At 49.9% G+C, this 17691-nt stretch overlaps 3 protein-coding genes across 7 annotated transcripts; 1 reads left to right on the top strand and 2 right to left on the bottom strand.

Annotated features, from left to right (window-relative positions):
• The first annotated feature begins 1183 nt into the window (after positions 1-1183).
• RNF39 (ring finger protein 39) lies at positions 1184-6686 on the top strand. The gene is made up of 4 exons (XM_070361370.1): positions 1184-1784; positions 3472-3494; positions 3709-3800; positions 5235-6686. The coding sequence occupies exons 1-4, from the start codon at positions 1419-1421 to the stop codon at positions 5813-5815; spliced, it is 1062 nt and encodes a 353-aa protein (XP_070217471.1). The 5' UTR covers positions 1184-1418; the 3' UTR covers positions 5816-6686.
• Positions 6687-7047: 361 nt separating this feature from the next.
• Positions 7048-9753, bottom strand: PPP1R11 (protein phosphatase 1 regulatory inhibitor subunit 11). 2 transcript variants are annotated; one of them, XM_005911410.3, is made up of 3 exons: positions 9480-9753; positions 8305-8413; positions 7048-7868 (listed from the first exon to the last, which is right to left on the bottom strand). In XM_005911410.3, the coding sequence occupies exons 1-3, from the start codon at positions 9546-9548 to the stop codon at positions 7666-7668; spliced, it is 381 nt and encodes a 126-aa protein (XP_005911472.1). In that variant the 5' UTR covers positions 9549-9753; the 3' UTR covers positions 7048-7665. The 2 variants fall into 2 exon arrangements, with proteins under 2 accessions (XP_005911472.1, XP_014339085.1); XM_014483599.2 differs by lacking the exon at positions 9480-9753 and adding an exon at positions 9245-9400.
• A 4040-nt stretch (positions 9754-13793) lies between these two features.
• Positions 13794-17296, bottom strand: POLR1H (RNA polymerase I subunit H). Of its 4 annotated transcripts, none has more exons than XM_014483605.2 (5): positions 17148-17289; positions 16796-16950; positions 16457-16575; positions 15925-16034; positions 13794-14018 (listed from the first exon to the last, which is right to left on the bottom strand). In XM_014483605.2, the coding sequence occupies exons 2-5, from the start codon at positions 16929-16931 to the stop codon at positions 13994-13996; spliced, it is 390 nt and encodes a 129-aa protein (XP_014339091.2). In that variant the 5' UTR covers positions 16932-16950; positions 17148-17289; the 3' UTR covers positions 13794-13993. The 4 variants fall into 4 exon arrangements, with proteins under 4 accessions (XP_014339091.2, XP_005911473.2, XP_070217472.1 ...); XM_005911411.3 differs by having other exon boundaries at positions 16457-16557; positions 17148-17285; XM_070361371.1 differs by lacking the exons at positions 13794-14018; positions 15925-16034 and adding an exon at positions 16041-16224 and having other exon boundaries at positions 17148-17296.
• Between the last annotated feature and the right edge of the window lie 395 nt (positions 17297-17691).

Genomic DNA, 17691 nt, shown 5'->3' with positions numbered 1-17691 from the left:
GCCTAGAGCCTGGGCCCCACAACAAAAGAAGGCACTGCAATGAGAAGCCTGCTCACTGGAGCTAGAGATGGACTGTGTGCAGTAACGCAGACCCAGCGCAGTCAAAAATAAATAAATACGTTTTAAAAAAATGTAGAAGGAAGTTCCATGCAAAGAGTTGACTCATTGGAAAAGACTCTGATGCTGGGAGGGATTGGGGGCAGGAGGAAAAGGGGACGACAGAGGATAAGATGGCTGGATGGCATCACCAATTCGATGGACATGAGTTTGAGTGAACTCCGGCAGTTGGTGATGGACAGGGAGGTCTAGCGTGCTGCAACTCATGGGGTCACAAAGAGTTGGACACAACTGAGTGACTGAACTGAACTGACTCTAGGGATCTGAAATTAAAGAGGGGCAGGGTGGGGTCACAGCAAGGCCATAAATCAGAAGATCTGGGTATGGCTTCACTTTGGGTCATCACCTGTGTGACCTTGACAATGCCAGCTGTCTGGGCCTCAGTTGACCAAAAGAGTGAAAATAGATAACCTTTGGGTACACACCAAAGAAGGAGAGGAGAGAAAAGTGGAAATAAAAACATACACAGGGAAAAGAGACAGAAACAAGTAGAAAGAGAGATAGAGGAAGAAACAACAGAGGCCTGGGAGCCAGCCAGAGGTAGAACGGAGAGAACCGGACCCGGACTCCTTGAGTCAGGAATGTGGGCGCCTGCTTCCCACCCCTTACCCCAAAGCTTCGATGTCCTTAAGCCCTTAATAGGTAAGGCAGGCAGATGGAGAGAGGCGCCTGGAATGACAGCCACTCGCCAGCGCTCAGAGGCCTGCCAAAGCCACACAAACCAGATCTGTCTTCAGTGCCCCCAGCCCCCCAGATGTAGGTGTGCCAGCCACCTGGAATGACTCATACCCTGGCGATGTGGGCACACATACCAAAAGCAAGCCTGGGCATCCTGCCCACCTGCACAGTGCAGGCCAAGGGGAAGACGATATCCCGGCTCTTGAGGGAGGTTGGGGTGGTGGTGTCAAGGGCTACGCACCCCACATCTTGCTACTTTGCTACCTTGCCCCCAGAGCGCCTCCTAGCGACCACCTGCTCGGGTCGAGACCTAGTCCCTTCCACCCTCCCCCCCCCCCGAACCTTACCGGGAAGCGGGAGAACCAGATGGGGTGTTACGCAAGGCCTAATGTTTACCTCCCGCAGGGGCCTCCTCCCTCCCTATAAAGCCTGACGTGGTGGGGAGATTGGCGGAGACAGACTGGTTGAAGACGGAGGCGATCCCAGGAAAGCCTCAGAAAGTTAATGCGGGAGGCGGAGAGCGGGGCAGAGACGCAGCCAGCAGCCGAGGCGCACCGCCATCTGCGCACCCGAAGGCGGTCGCGGTGGTCGCGGAGGGGACGGCGCCCGGGCGCTGGCTCCCCATGGAGGCGTCCGAGCTTCTGGGACCGGGGCTGGTGGAGCGTCTGGAGCAGCTGGCGACGTGCCCGCTGTGCGGGGGCCCCTTCGAGGACCCGGTGCTCCTGGCGTGTGAGCACAGCTTCTGCCGCGCGTGCCTGGCCCGCCGCTGGGGGACCCCGCCGGCGACCGGCCCCGAGACGCCCCCCACCGCCTGTCCGTGCTGCGGCCTGCCGTGCCCCCGCCGCAGCCTGAGGTCTAACGTGCGGCTGGCGGTGGAGGTGCGCATCAGCCGCGGGCTGCGGGAGAAGCTGGCCGAGCCCGGAGCCCGCGCGGGGAAACGCCGAGGCGGGCGCATCCCTACCATGGGCTGCCTGGACCCGCAGGGAGAGGTGAGGCGGGGTGCGCTTCGCGAGTCCGCAGCTGTCCGCGGAAGGGGCGATCGGCTGGGGAGAACAGCAACTCCCGACCCGGGGCCCTTCTGGAAGTTTAGGCAAAAGGAGTTGGAAAGAGTCCAGCTGAGGACGAGGGGGCGGCGGCTGTCAACTGAGAGGTGCCGGGACGCACGGCGGGAAGGAGTTGACGCTGTGCCCAGAGCCAAGGGGGCTGGACGGATGCCTGGCTCCTGTTAGAGGGGCTGGAGGGAAGGGGTTAGGGAGGCAGAGAAGGGGCTGGGGCACTAGACAGAACTCGGGGAGACCCCCGAGGCCCTGCGAAGAGCGCGCGAACTGGGAAGCTGGGAAAGACGCCACTGGGCGCCAGTGAGGAGGAGGCCCGGCGGGGAGGAAAGGGGAGGAAGCAGAAGGGGGCGGGAGCGATCTGGGGGCCTGGGAGGTTAGTGAGGGAGATCGAAACTCGCCCAGGGGAGGAGGAGCAGGAGGGAGGGCGGAGAAAAAGCGGGAGGGGAGAGATGGAGGGGGGCTGTCAAAAGGAGGGAAGAAGAGAGGCAGGTCCAAACTTTCCTGCAGCGTCCTGGGGTAGGTCCCCGCGCTCCGGTCTAGACCTTGCTGTGTTGCTTGTTATTGTTGTTCTCAGCCCCTCCCAGGGCCCCAGGCAGAGGAGGACACGGGTGGAGGCAAGGTCTGGGAGAACAACCTGGGGACCCCTGGCTCCTCTCCACTTCCCACCCTGATCGCCCACCCTCCCACTCTCCCGCGTCCCTCCTGGGCCTCTGACTCCTTGGCGGTCAACCATCCCCGTTCCCTTGATCGACCCCCAGGCGCCCCGGATTCCCTTCTGGCTTCTCGCCAGCCGCCGAGCCGGTCTAGAGTCTTGTTTCCACCCTTTGAAGTCTACATATACCTAATTAGTCTCTGTGTAATTGGCATAACTAGACAAGTTGTCTTTCCTCTCTCCCCTTCACCATCCCTCTGGTCTGCCCCAGTCTTCTCCACTGGACAGAGACGTGGAAAGAAGGAATCCTAGAATTTGGAGAGGGAGCATCCCACGCCCTCTACCGGCTCCCAGGGTGCCCTGCAGGTCGGCGGGGCCTTCTGGGACACATCCAAGTCCAGCTGCCTCCATGGTCAGGGTAGAGAGACACAGAACAAAAGGCCCAATAAACGCCACTGGGCTTTTATGGCAAGAGGGGAAGCGGTTTTATTATAAGACTTCAGTTAACGAACTCTTAGCCTAAGGACTCTAGGTATGTGTTTGGTCTCTGTGATGGATAAAGCTGGATGTTTATCTGGGATAGACCCTCAGGAACGTGGATGAGCATAGGGGCATTGACACAGAGAAGGGAGGTGGGGAGGAAGCAGGGAAAGGTGAGGACTCTGGGGGCAGAAAAAGGCCGGGATGACACTAGGGAAGGGGAACTCAGTGGCTCTGGGGCGAGGGAGGCGGATGGTGGGGGGTGGAGTTAGGGGGATGAGAACGTGGTGATGGACAGGAAGGAAAGGTCATGCAAGGAGAAGGGGAGAGTGAGAGGAATAAGGAGCACACGGGGCTAAAGATGGGAGATCACTTTGAGATGCGGAGAGGGCCCTCACCAGAACAGACCCAGCCACCTGAGGGTGGGGAGCTCCCCTCAGGATGAAGCCCAGAGCTCACACCCATGTTTTTTTCTGTCCACTCCAGGATATGAAGATGACATGGAGAAGGTGAGTTCCATTTTTACTGTTTCTTCCTTTCCACTACCAGCGGCCACATCCATCACCTGTCACGGGAACCACAGCTTCATCCCCACTCCCAGACAGGTTTCCTGGGTTGGCCTCACCCTTTTCTGCCCCAGAGATGTGAGTGGGGGAGGGGTGCAGGCATCAGAGGGCAGAGGGTGTCTACCAATTTCTTGACTCTTCTCCCTCATCCCTCCAGGTTTGATGCCCCAACACCCAAGGCATCTAACTCAGAGGATGAGCTCCCTGAAGATTACCCAGTGGTCAAAAACATGCTTCACAGACTGACGGGTAAGGAGGGCAGAAGAGAGGGAACTAAATGAGAAACTTTTCAGTTTGTTCCCTTTTCTCAAATATGATCCAGTCCTTTTTGATGTCTCTGTTAATTTCCTAGGGCTGCCATAACCAAGCATCTCACACTAAGTGGCTTAACAGAAATTTAGTGTCTCATGATTCTAGAAATAGAAGTCAGGTATCAACAGCATTGGTTCTTTCTGATCACTGAAAGGGAGAATCTGTTCCAGGACTTCTCTCTTAGCTTCTGGTAGCCTCAGGTGTTCCTTGGCCTGTGGATGGCATTCTCCCTGTGTCTTTCCTCTAGACACACTTCCCTCTATACACACTTTTTGGGTCCAAACTTCCCTTTTTATAAGGACATGGGTTATATTGGATTAGGGTCCACCCTAATGACCTCATTTTAACTTGATTACCTTTATAAAGATTCTCTTTCCAAATACAGTCAAATTCTGAGGTCTTGGGGGGACTTCATATTTTGGGGGGGGGGTGAAAGAACACGATTTAACCCATAACAAGGTCAAGACTTAACCCTCGTGTTCCAGCCATTCTCCCCTTTCCTGTTCATACACTCACACAACAGACCCCTGGAAGTCCAATCTCTGCTGCCACCACTTCTCATCACTCCCTTCCAGAAGTGTCCTGGAACTCGCGTGTCTCCTTGCCCCTGGGGCTCTGGGCCTTCTCTGCAGCTTCTGGGGAGTTCCTTCCATCACTCCCACGGCTGTCCTCTGCCCCTCTTTAAACTGCCTAGAGAAGGTGCTCCACCCTGATGGACACCCACCATCCCAGATGGCTTCTAGTACCCCTAGTCCAGAAATCTTTCTTTAAAGCACCCCAAACACACAAGGTCAAGGACTAATTCTTTCTGGTCCCTTGGCTATCACCGCCTTCTCTCTCCTCCGCCCCACCCTCCCTGTAGAACTAGGCCTGTCTACTCCCACCTATTCCTGTGGGTGGTGGGCTGGTTTATCAGGATACTTCGGATTCCTCTCTCTGCCCACCCCCTCACTTGGGGTGCTGGTTTCTGGTATCAGTCCTCCTCTTGAGCTCCACCTTTCCCATCCTGTGGACCCAGCTCCCACGCCCTGCCCCAGATGCTGCAGATTGACATATCGGTCCTCCTGGCTCCCAAGAAGTCAGTCCAGCTTCACTCTCTCCAAGTCCACAACCCAGACAACCCCTCCTTGAACCTCTGCGCTATGCCCCTGCCCTGGGCCGGCAGGGTCCTTCTCCAGGCCCAACTCTCCAGAAGGAAGTGGCCCATCAGCGCTGGCGGGGTCTCGCCCAGGCCTACTCTTCATTCGCCTTCACCCTCGGTGGTCCTACAGCCGCCTTTGTAGAGCGCTGTTGTGAGCCTCTTGCGTCCGACCCCGTCTCCGCCTGGGAAAGCCCTCTCACATGGTCTTCCTCGTGCCTTCCTCTCTCCAGCCGACCTGACCTTGGATCCTGGCACCGCACACCGCCGCCTGCTCGTCTCTGAGGACCGCCGCAGCGTCCGACTGGCCCCACCGGGGACACCGGCGCCCCCCGATGGCCCGGCGCGCTTCGATCAGCTTCCAGCGGTGCTGGGCGCGCAAGGCTTTGGGGCTGGCCGCCACTGCTGGGAGGTGGAGACCGCGGACGCCGCCTCCCGCGGAGACTCTTCCGGGGAGGATGAGGTCGACGGGGAGAGCCTCTACGCCCTGGGCGCGGCCGGGGAGTCGGTGCGACGCAAGGGCCGAGTAGGGCTGTGCCCCGCGGGGGCCGTGTGGGCCGTGGAGGGCCGCGGCGGCCGGCTGTGGGCGCTCACCGCCCCAGAGCCCACCCCGCTGGGCGGCGCCAGGCCCCCGCCGCGGCGCATCCGCGTGGACTTGGACTGGGAGCGGGGCCGCGTGGCCTTCTACGACGGCCGCTCCCTCGACTTGCTTTTCGCCTTCCAGACGCCCGGTCCCCTCGGGGAGCGCGTGTTCCCGCTGCTGTGCACCCGCGACGCCCGCGCCCAGCTCCGCATCGTGCCCGCGGAAGGCTGAGAAGCTAGCCCACAGCCCCCGTTCTGGCCTGGCCCAAATGAGCACGGTCATCCGTACTCATTCCAGGGATCCTGCCCGTGCCCACTGGGCAAGTGTATTGAGAAGCACCCCGGACCTCCCTCCATATTCTCCAAATAGGACCTCAACTGGCCTCGTTTCCACATCCATGCCCAAAGCAGAGTTCCTGAACCTCCTTCCCCCATCTTGGGATGCTCCTCCCCCTCGGCTATCTCAGTACTTCCCCCAGGGATCCCTCCCCTTCTATATTTCCCAGGCTTGATTGGGGAACAGGTCCTGCCCCACCAGTACTGGTAAATGGCCCATTTTTAATACATAGAGGGCCAGCTGGTCAAATATTTACCTCCCACCCCTGCCCCTCCTCCTGGCAAAGAAGAGCACGGTGCCCTCTCCACAGCTCTGAGGTTTGGGCTTCCCTGCCTTCTCCACTCTAAGGTTTCTCTTCAAGACAAAGGAGACCTTCCTCCCCTAAGACAAGAGGCTTAACTCTGGCCTGGGCCTTAGGGCTCTCTTTTTTTGGGAGATGGGGGGCAGGACAGTTCTATTCCACCCTGACTACCTTCCATGCTTACAGCCATTTCCTGTTAAGAATCTTCTTAACCAACAACCCACTCCCCACCAGCCCCACAGCCAGCTCCATATGAGCATGGCACATACTCATAACACAGAACCAATGGTGCTACCTCTCCTTTTCTCAACCTGGGCATGGCCCAGACACCCCAAATTTGCCCTTGTATATACAGCCTCACTTCTTTCCCCATATGTATAAATGGGTCCATATTTAACACATTTTGTGATGTTGGGTTATTTATTTTGTGCATCTGTGGCAATAAATGAGATCTCAGTGGTGGTATGGATTTGACTGATCTCTGCAACTGTGCACTGCAAAAGGCCTGGAAAATGATATCCAGATCCCAGTAAGGGGTGGGGAGGGCTGGGAGGGCTGGATATCTGGGCTGGGAGAGACATCAAGGCCTTGGAAGGAAGGGGTGAGATTGCATCTCTTGGCTCCCTCCCTTTTCCATCCTCTCCCAGGGACCCAGGCCCCTGGGTCGGATCTGTCTCCTAAGTTGGAAGACCAAAGGCTGAGGAGATAGTGGGCTCTAAGTGACTAGTCTTGGAGCCAGTTTTGTCAGAAACCCTAGTCACATGAGAACGGTGAGGAGAGAGGACATGCCCATTTCTTTTTTCCATTTCTCATTAAAGGTGAGAAGGACAAAGACCTCCCTCTCTCCTAACTCCTCTTAAGGGCTTGGGGGAAGTGGGCAGGAGAGAAGGGAAAGGGCTAGGAGCCCTGAGGTCTCACAGAAGACCTCACATCCCACAGGCAACGACTAAGAGTTAGGATGACATAAATACATAAGTGGAAGAGCTCTAAGCCAGGATTAACAGCATAGCTGGAGCAAGATTGCCTGGAATCTGACTAGGACCCTGGCAGTGAAAGCTGGGGCTGCTGGAAACCCAGTTTAGCTGTTTGGAACTCAAGTAGAGAGTGCAAGGGGCCAAGATAACTGGATCCCAGGACAGGCAGTTTGGCAGTGAGAACAAAGGAAAAAGATTGGGATCAAGATGCCTGGATCCCTGGAGAGAGGAGGCTGGGTATTGTAAGGAGAAATGAGGGCTGGGGGAACCCAGAAGCCTAGGTTCTGGAATAGCAGCAAGTCAGAATTCCAGGATCTCTGTCCACCTTCCTCTCCCTCTTCCCTCTGTCAGGCAGAGGAGAGGGGAGGAGGGGGCTGGAGAAGGGATCAAATCGTGGGTTTAGTCCCCGAGTAGCCACATGAATACATTCAGGGCCAGACAGACACAGGAATGGTGGGGGAGCGAGGAATTTAGTGCTGCATTGGCCCTGGAGGGGGCTGGGAGGGGTCAGGAGGCTGGGGAGGGCTGGTGGGGCTTGGTCCCGGGGTTGCATGACGCCGTCCTTTGCGGTGGCCCCGCACACAGTGTGTGTGACCACAGCCCTCCTCTTCCTCGTCATCACTCTCTGTGGAGCTCTCGCCAAAGGCCCGAGGTTTCTCATAAATACAGCAGCCTGGATTTGGATGGAGGAGCCCAGTGAAAAAGGAGGAAGAGTTCAGATGTAGTGTCAGTTCCATTCCCACTGGATCTCAGTCAAAATTCCTACTTCCCACCATTTTCTCCTTCTACCTTCCAGATCCAGCTTCCCCAGGCCTACACTCTGGGACTCTGTCACCTACCCACCTTGCCTTTCCAGCCGGGAATCCAAAGCTCCTCTTCTCCCACCTCAGATACCTTTGACTTTAGGCCTTGCACATGGAAATTGAAGCCCCTCCCTACCTCTTTCCCTCTAACTTTAACCTCCTCTCCCTGATAACAGAGAACCACCAAGGCAGCCACAGGACTGTGAGCATCTGGGGGCTTTGGGAAGGCCAGTGAATGCCTGAAGGCAAAAGATATGCTGAGGGGAGCCAGGACTCCAGCGTTACTGTGGGGCAACAATTACTCACATTTTGATGAGCGGCGGCCCATGTGTTCATTGTCCACAGTGTCACTCGTCCATTCCACCTTTTTCTCTGGCTTCCGTTTCCGAAGTTTGATGGTTAGGCTCCGGTTCTCCTGGAAGGTTAAGAAGGATAGGCATACATAGCTAGTCCCCTCCTACTAACTCTTCCTGCGTCCTCCCTGGGGCCTCCTTTCTTCCCTTTCCCAGTTCAATCAGGATCACAAACACAGCAACAGAGGAGCTGATGCTGGGAGGAGATAGAACAGGTTTTTGACCTCAAGGAGTCCCTTGAGGAATTCTGTTCTTAGTATTCTTAGTAACCACTAGTATACAGAGAAGATACAATTCCTAACCTAGGGAAAGTCCCAGCAAATCTTCAAAGGAAAATATAATCCTCGCTGTTCCTCCATCTTCCTCCCCAAATCATCTTTGGTGGTATTAATACATGAAAATTATTTTTTCAGTCACCAATGCCTAAACTTTGATCTCCCTTTCTTTTCCCAGAACGCCTATTCTTTTTCCCATTAAAGAAATGACTCTGTTCTCACATCTCTCATCCTCAAGCCCAGCCCTCCCAATCTGTTATCCACCTATTCTCCAGCATCCTGGCATCTCTAGTAACTATTACTCTAAACTCCCTTAATCAAAGGGTTATTAAGCCCGACAGGAACATCTCCTATTGAAAGCAATGTTTTTGCAAAAACGCTGTTTTTCTCTACATCTCTGATTTTTCAAAATACTCCCATCATCTCCCTTTTCTTGTTCCCTCATTCCCTCTGCTTCCGTTTGCTATAATCTCTTCAAGAAATATTTATTGATAAGCATGCTTAGTGTCAAGTTTCCCTACAGCGAGCTTCCAACCATGCTTTCTCACACAACCCTTCATTTCCCCCAGTACATCCCTTGCTCATTAATCGCCAAGTTCCCGGTCTTTCAATACTTACAGACACCACCATCCCAAGCAGTATCACCTACATCTTAACTCTATTGCATGTCACTTGACCAGCCTTCTGCACCAACTCTGACACACCAAAAAATCCCTAATACTCTGCGATTCTCCCAAACCCACTTCCTCCCATATCCCCAGGCCCAGCCCATCCAGCAACTCTCCAAAGCCTTATCCCTTCCCTCCCGGTATCTCTCAGACCCCTAAACAGCACCGCCCCCAGCCTTTCTCACGGGCTCCGTTGTCACGGTAACCGTTGTCTCAGTGACGGTCTCACTCAGCCCGGCCCCTGCCTCCGCCATGGCTAAGGCTGAGGAGAGAGAGAAGCGGAGGAAAGGGGATGAGGCACCCTTCTGTCTTTTCTGTGTCTCTGAGGTCTAAGAGAATCGGTATCGATTCAGATTAGCAGCCAGGATCCTCCACCTTCTTTTTCCCCCTCCTCCTGGGCCTCCGCTGCCCCACCCCTGGGGATAACCTGTCCAACCCCACTTCCGGCTCCCTACTTCCGGGTGTGACGCGTTCTGTGGTCCCCCTTTTCCCTTCCTGGTACTAAATGCGTCAAAGCGCTGGGTCGCCGGATTAGTTCCGCCGTAATGTGACAGTGCGCAGGCGCCGCAAGGAGGCGACACAACTTTGGCGGAAGAGGCATCACTTTTGTACGGGAGCAGGAGGCGGGGCGAGCAATGACTGCATGGTCTTGCAAAGCAGAGATTGAGCAGGAATCCGCGGTGGAGGTTAGAGCTGGGCCTGTTCCTGAAGACTGGGTACCGCACCCGGTTCAGACGTCCCGTAGCTGAGTCCATTTCATTGCCATTCCTTGTGTGTGTGTGGGGGGGGGGGGGGGGGGCGGGAAAAAATAAGGGGCAATAGTAATGATCCTACCACAGCCTAACTTCGTTTCCTTATTGTTTTATCTGGGAATTAGGCAGTCGGGACCTGGGAGCAGCTGGAAACACACTTGATTAAGAATTTTAATCCTCCCTCTGTGCCCGTAGGGGTTGGAGCAGGGCACTTAATGCACCTTCAATATGGATTATTTCCTGTCACTGGCGCATGAAACACTCTCGAGTCTGCGTTTTAGCTCCAAGTCTACAACAACAAATGGGGAAGACCGGAAAAAATACTAACAAAAATATAAGACATTAGAATATTAACATAGATGTAAGACTCATCTGTGAAACTGAGTTTAGTCACATACTGCCTACACTTGGTCTGGGGTGGAGATGGGAAAGATTAAACACAGAAATGGTCATCAGTTCAGTTTAGCCACTCAGTTGAGTCCAACTGTTTGCGATCCCATGAATTGCAGCACACCAGGCTTCTCTGTTTACCACCAACTCCCAGAGCTTACTCAGACTCATGTCCATCGAGGCGGTGATGCCATGCAACCATCTCATCCTCTGTCATCCCCTTCTCCTCTTGCCTTCAATCTTTCCCAGCGTCAGGTCTTTTTAAATGAGTCAGTTCTTCGCATGAGGTGGCCAAAGTATTGGAGTTTCAGCTTCAGCATCAGTCCTTCCAATGAATATTCAGGACTGATTTCATTTAGGATGGACTGGTTGGATCTCCTTGCAGTCCAACAGACTCTCAAGAGTCTTCTCCAACACCACAGTTCAAAAGCATCAATTCTTCAGCGCTCAGCTTTCTTCACAGTCCAACTCTCACATCCATACATGACTACTGGAAAAGCCATAGCTTTGACTAGATGGACCTTTGTTGACAAAGTAATGTCTCTGCTTTTTAATAAGCTGTCGAGGTTGGTCATAACTTTTCTTCTAAGGAGCAAGTGTCTTTTAATTTCATGGCCACAGTCACCATCTGCAGTGATTTTGGAGCCCCCCAAAATAGTCTGTCACTGTTTCCCTATCTATTTGCCATGAAGTGATGGAACCACATGCCATGATCTTAGTTTTCTGAATGTTGAGTTTTAAGCCAAATTTTTCACTCTCATTTTCATCAAGAAGCTCTTTAGTTCCTCTTCACTTTCTGCCTTAAGGGTGGTGTCATCTGCATATCTGAGGTTTTTTATATTTCTGCTAGCAATCTTGATTCCAGCTTGTGCTTCATCCAGTCCAGTATTTCTCATGATGTACTCTGCATATAAGTTTTAAGCAGAGTGACAATATACAGGCTTGACATACTCCTTTCCTGATTTGGAACCAGTCTGTTGTTCCATGTCCAGTTCTAACTATTGCTTCTTAACTTGCATACAGATTTGTCAGGAGGCAGGTCAGGTGGTCTGGTATTCCCATCTCTTTAAGAATTTTCCACAGTTTGTTGTGATCCACACAGTCAAAGGCTTTGGGATAGCCAATAAAGCAGATGTTTTTTTCTGGAACTCTATTGCTTTTTTGATGATCCAGTGGATGTTGGCTCTTTGATCTCTGGTTTCTCTGCTTTTTCTAAACCCAGCTTGAACATCTGGAAGCTCATAAATTACAATATAAGCCAGTTTGTATGATAAAAATAAGTGTATGTTTCTCAAGGAGCAAAAGAGTGGTAAAGAACAGGCAAGCAGACGAATGAGTTTTTTAGGTAAAGAAAGCAGCATATAAAGTACTTGTGTGTACTGAAGAAAATGTATTTGCAGAGTACATCATGAGAAACTCTGAGCTAGAAGAAGCACAAGCTGCAATCAAGATTGCTGGGAGAAATATCAACAACCTCAGATATGCAGATGACACCACCGTTATGGCAGAAAGCAAAGAGGAACTAAAGAGCCTCTTGATGAAAGTGAAAGAGGAGAGTGAAAAAGTTGGCTTAAAGCTCAACATTCAGAAAACCAAGATCATGGAAAATAGATGGGGAAACAGTGGAAACAGTGTCAAGACTAATTTTTTGGGCTCCAAAATCACTGCAGATGGTGATTGCAAGCCATGAAATTAAAAGACACTTATTCCTTGGAAGGAAAGTTATGACCAACCTAGATAGCATATTCAAAAGCAGAGACATTACTTTGCCAACAAAGGTCCATCTAGTCAAGGCTATGGTTTTTCCAGTAGTCATGGATGGATGTGAGAATTGGACTGTGAAGAAAAGCTGAGCGCTGAAGAATTGATGCTTTTGAACTGTGGTGTTGAAGACTCTTGAGAGTCCCTTGGACTGCAAGGAGATCCAACCAGTCCATTCTAAAGGAGATCAGTCCTGGGTGTTCATTGGAAGGACTGATGCTAAAGCTGAAACTCCAATACTTTGGCCACCTCATTCGAAGAGTTGACTCATTGGAAAAGACTCTGATGCTGGGGGGGATTGGGGGCAGGAGAAGGGGACAGAGGATGAGATGGCTGGATGGCATCACCGGGTCGATGGACGTGAGTTTGAGTGAACTCCGGGAGTTGGTGATGGACAAGGAGGCCTGGTGTGCTGCAATTCATGGGGTCGCAAAGAGTCGGACACAACTGAGCTACTGAACTGAACTGAAGGAGAGTTCCAGATGATGACTGACAGGTAGACGTGGTTATGAGGCCCTGTAAAGTTTGCAAGAAACTTGGAGATTATCCAGTCCGTAAAAGGCTTAAAGTAGGACAGGACATGAACAGATTTTATTAGATTTCAGGAGTGGGGCACTAAAGTCAATTACCAGAAATGTTCAGACACACAGTGGAAGAAACTAAGTTGCCCATCTGTCTAAGTTGCCATGGATAGTGTATCAGTTCAGTTCAGTTCCATTCATTTGCTCAACTCCTGGAGCTTGCTCAAACTCATGAGAGCTCCCAAAATATAAAGGGCCACACAACTGTAAGATAAATCATGTCTGTCATCTTCTCAGTCCAGTTCAGTCGCTCAGTCGTGTCCGACTCTTTGTGACCCCATGAATCGCAGCATGCCAGGCCTCCCTGTCCATCACCAACTCCCGGAGTTCATCTTCTAGTCACTACTTAAACCAAAGAATGCAGGAATACTAATTCCCAGGCTGAAATTTGAATATGCTGATTGTGCCTGGACTAAGTATTTGTTTGCCTTTAAAGTTTTTGGCTCAAACTGAAAAAAGTAAGCTATGACTCAGCATGTAGAGTTTAAAGCCCATTAAAATAAAAAATCATTGTGGATTGGGATTCCTGTTGATTTTTTTTCCTACTTTTCTATATATGAATCTGTTACAGTGTAAAAAATATGTGTGTGTGTGTGTGTGTGTGTATATATAATATTATCTCAAGAGCAATAAAAAAATTTCCAGAATGTCCACCTTTGTCTTTGAGTATAGATTTTATTGTCCAAACTTACATATCAAATTAATCTGATCCAGAGTTTTCTGTTGAAGCTCAGTATCCAAACTCCCACTTTTTGTTTCCCTAAACTCAGGAACCAAATAAGATTTAGATAATGAAGGAATACGTATAATTGCCTTTTTATGTTATTAGCCTCATTCCTGGCTCCATTTTTTTATCCTTGTTTTTTATTCCCCTGCCTCCTTTTTCTTTCTGCTGTACTAATTTATATTCCCTTTTTGTCACTGATATATTTGTTGAGAGAATGAATATATCTCTAAGCTAATATAAATTTCTTTTCGAACAAGACAGATTATAAATAACATACATATGTCTGGCTTTTATAGAAAAATATAACTTTAATAAGGAAACTCAATGAGGGTAGGAGTACTCTGGGGACAATGGTAATCCACACATGACGATCTGCTTTTCCTCTGCAAACAGAACACTGTAATAGGGAGATGGACAAAGGAGCTAAGAACCCAATATCCTCCAGCTTCCAAGTAAGAAAAGGATTGTTGAGTCGCTTAGAAAAAAAATCAAGAATCTTCCTTCTCTTGGAACCTATAGAGAAAGAAAAGACTTGTTATATTTGTTCAAAGGAAGAGGTACTAGCAGTGTAAGATGAAAGAAATAATCAAGGAAGGACTTTCATTTATGACCATAGAGGACTAGCTCCCCTAAACAACCCTACACAAATTCAAGACAATTAAACGTGCTGGGATTAAAACTGTGTCTTGCAAATTATGAATTATGTCAAGATTTCTTAGGAAAACAAAGAACACTAGCCATAAAAGAAAAAAGGATAAACTAGACCTCATAAAAATGAAAAACTTCTGGTCATTAAAAAAAAAAAGTTAAAAAATTTTAATTTTCTTAGTTGTTTAAATTAAATTAAACAATTTCTCAGCCTGACTGAGAAATACTCCCCAAAGGCATTTCTAACTATAAATATTTTTAATCCATTGATGAGAAGGCAAGAAAGTAAAGGCACTCTTCACACTGAGTGAAAGTATATTAAAACCAGGAACCTAGACAGGTACATTCAAACTGAAGCCCCTGGTACACTGGTGCCCTTGCTGTTTTGAGAGCCACATGAGTGAACCAGCGACAAGCCTACAATGTCTGAGAGGAGATACTCTGAGTAAGTTTGAAACCTCCAAAGGGCTACACCTGTGTATAAAAGTGAACAAGAAAAAAAATCCAACTCTGCAGAAGAGGAATTTGACTGTCTCACTAGGTAGAGAGAGAGAAAAAAAAAAAAATTCCCTCTAGAATTTCTAATCAAAACCTGGCCTTACATTGGATTTGCAGCCCAAATCCATACTACCTATTTGCTACAAAACACATGAAGCTGAGAATTCATTTAAAGTCATTCCAACTTGGTAGTGCTTCAAGGCACCTGAAGAGGAAACCCATATGCTAAGAATATAGTTTTCACTCCAGGCCTCAAAGAATTCCATAGTCCAAATTCTTAAAAATCTGAGCTTATGTTCAAAAATTATAAAACAAAAAAAGCACCATGAGAAAGTCTGCAGGAATAATGGCAGCATCAGACCCAGAAAAACTGTGGGTATGAGAATTAGGAGACACAGAATATAAATATCATGCTTAATATATTTAAATATATGTAAGAATTAAAAATAATTTAGGATTAAAGAATCATGAATTATTAAAAATGACTGAGGAGACTTGAAAAATAAGCAGAACTCAAAAAAAAAAATGTTTTTAAGTAACAATAACTGACACAAACTGAAGACAGAATTAGTGAAGTGAAAGAAAGACCAGAAGAATTTACCTAGAAGCAATATAAAGAGAAAATAGATGCAAAATTATGAAAGGGTGAGAGAAATGGAGTAGTGGGTAAAGTCTAATAAGCAACTAATTAATTAGAACTCCAGAATGTGAGAACATAGGTAAAGGCAATATTCAATGAGATATGGCAGATAATTTTCCAAGGTTGATGGAAAAGAAAAAAAAAATCAATCTTTACTTTCAGAAAGCCCAACAAATCCTAAACATGATAAACAAAAGAAAGCCACATCCAGATATACTTTAGTGAAACCACAGAACACCAAAGACAAAGGGGAGTTCTCAAAACTATTCAGAGAATCATGTTCTTTAAATCACCCATGACTAATTCTCACCGAAATAAAACTACCTTGAGTAAGTACAGTGGAAGATGCAACAGTAACACCCAGATCATCAAGCAACATTTGCTTTCTGTATTTTTTTTCTTTCCTTTTAAATATCTTAAAAGGTTTAATTCACCAAGTATAAAAAGGATAAGAAAAGTGTAATTTTCTAAAATAAAAAACGACCACAAGTTTCCCTATGACTTCAACTGTACAGAAGAGAGGGATGGGACCAAAGAACACAACTGTTTATTCAGTACAAAAAGCAAATCACTGGATTTGTTTAGGTCGCAAACAGACTGAGAAAGGGCAGAGAGGAGGGAAAGGATACGCACTTGCAGTTGGTACAAGTGTAGAAGACAGTCTGCCCTTCATCGGCTGATCGCATCTGCCTGGTGTGGTATGCCATTCCCTCGTGCCCACATCGAGAGCAGCGCCTGTCAACCTGAGAAGCAACTGGTGGGATTAATAAGTCCTCTTCCCGATCACAGACATCGGGCTGTCACACTCCCCAGACTCTGATGTTTTAATAGACCCCTCTTCCCTCTTAGAGGACTTCCCACGTGGCGCAGTGGTAAAGAATCCATCTGCCAATGCTGGAGACGCGAGTTCCATCCCTGGCTCGGGAAGATCCCCTGGAGGAGGAAATGGCAATCCGCTCCAGTATTCTTACCTGGAAAATTCCATGGACAGAGGAGCCTGGCAGGCTACAGCCCACGGGGTCGCAAAGAGTCAGACACGACTCAGCATAGCACACACCCTTCCCTCTTGGAATTGGGTACAAAACTGTCCAAATCTGAGCAATCGCCCCTCCATTTCTTTCCCACCCTCCTTCGATGGGGCCAGTCCTCGATGTCATTCACTCACCACAGGTCCCTGGAACTCAGGTCCTTCCTCCATCGACAAAGGCATGGCTGTCCCCAGTTTGTTAAACACAACTGAGGTCTTCACAACCTTCCCTTCAAAGTCTGCGCAAGCAGTAAGAACTGGTTGTGGAGACAGTAAGGAGGGCTGACACCCAAAACTCCCTCTCTGTTAGGACAGGAGGCCTTATATTCTTCCCTTCAGGTTTCGACCCAAGGCCAAAAGTGCCTGATTCCCTGCTTCAGGGTCCCCCTCTTCAATCCAACTGATATTAGGGTCCTCAAGCCACTGACCCTTTCACGCTGGGCCCTCTGCCGGGGTCGCTGAGTACAAGCCCCTTACCTCGCACGTTGATGGAGAAGCCACAGCGGGTACAGGCGACAGCATCCTGAACCCCGGGCAGAGGCAGGACCGAGCCGCAATCTGGACAGAAATCCAAGTCCGACTGAAAGCTGGAGCAGATGCCGGCGAGGTCCATGACGGAGGGTTGTCGAGGGCTGAGAAGAAGGGGAGACTGCTAACAAAAGAGAGTAGCTCCCTCCCCACTGAAGGGTCATTCCTATTCTGTCCCTGGACCTAAGTGTACAGAACCCGAGTCCTTCTCCCACGTATGCCTGTGCCTTTAAGACCAATGAGCCCACATATCTAGAATTCCAAGCCGGGGTCCGGTACTTCGACTTGGGGGCTTGCTTACCTGGGACAGGCGAGAAGGGGAAGCCAACTCCGCGAGCTAGAACGCCGGCTCTACGCGGCAGCGGAGTAGCGAGAGCAGGGCGGGCTAGAGAGCCCCGTCGTTCGGCCTGTCGATTGGCTGTTACGTCATAATTAATCGCAAACTTGGTCCCCGGAGGGAGAGGAACCATTGAAGGAAGGTTGTAGCGCTACCTTCAGGCTGGTTTTGTGACGTTGGATAAGAAAACAGGTGATTGAAGCTGAGCCTCTGGTTGTTTTTCCCCTCATTACCCAGTTCTGGGAACTACAATTTCCTCTGTTCCTGAGTTGGTTTAAAAAAAAAAAAAAAAGCGAAACATTCTGGGAGTTACAGTTCTAGCGCTCCTCGGACCTCGTGATGCAAGCAAGGGCGCTCTGCAGAGCACCGCCTGGCTCGAGTGCTGGGCCCTTGGCGACGAAGAATTGATGCTTTTGAACCGTGGTGTTGGAGAAGACTCTTGAGAGTTCCTTAACTGCAAGGAGATCAAACCAGTTAAGCCTAAAGGAAATCAGTCCTGAATATTCAC

The sequence above is a fragment of the Bos mutus genome, chromosome 23 (assembly GCF_027580195.1).
Source record: "Bos mutus isolate GX-2022 chromosome 23, NWIPB_WYAK_1.1, whole genome shotgun sequence".
Taxonomy (NCBI): domain Eukaryota; kingdom Metazoa; phylum Chordata; class Mammalia; order Artiodactyla; family Bovidae; genus Bos; species Bos mutus.
This window is presented reverse-complemented; position numbering and strand designations above follow the sequence as displayed.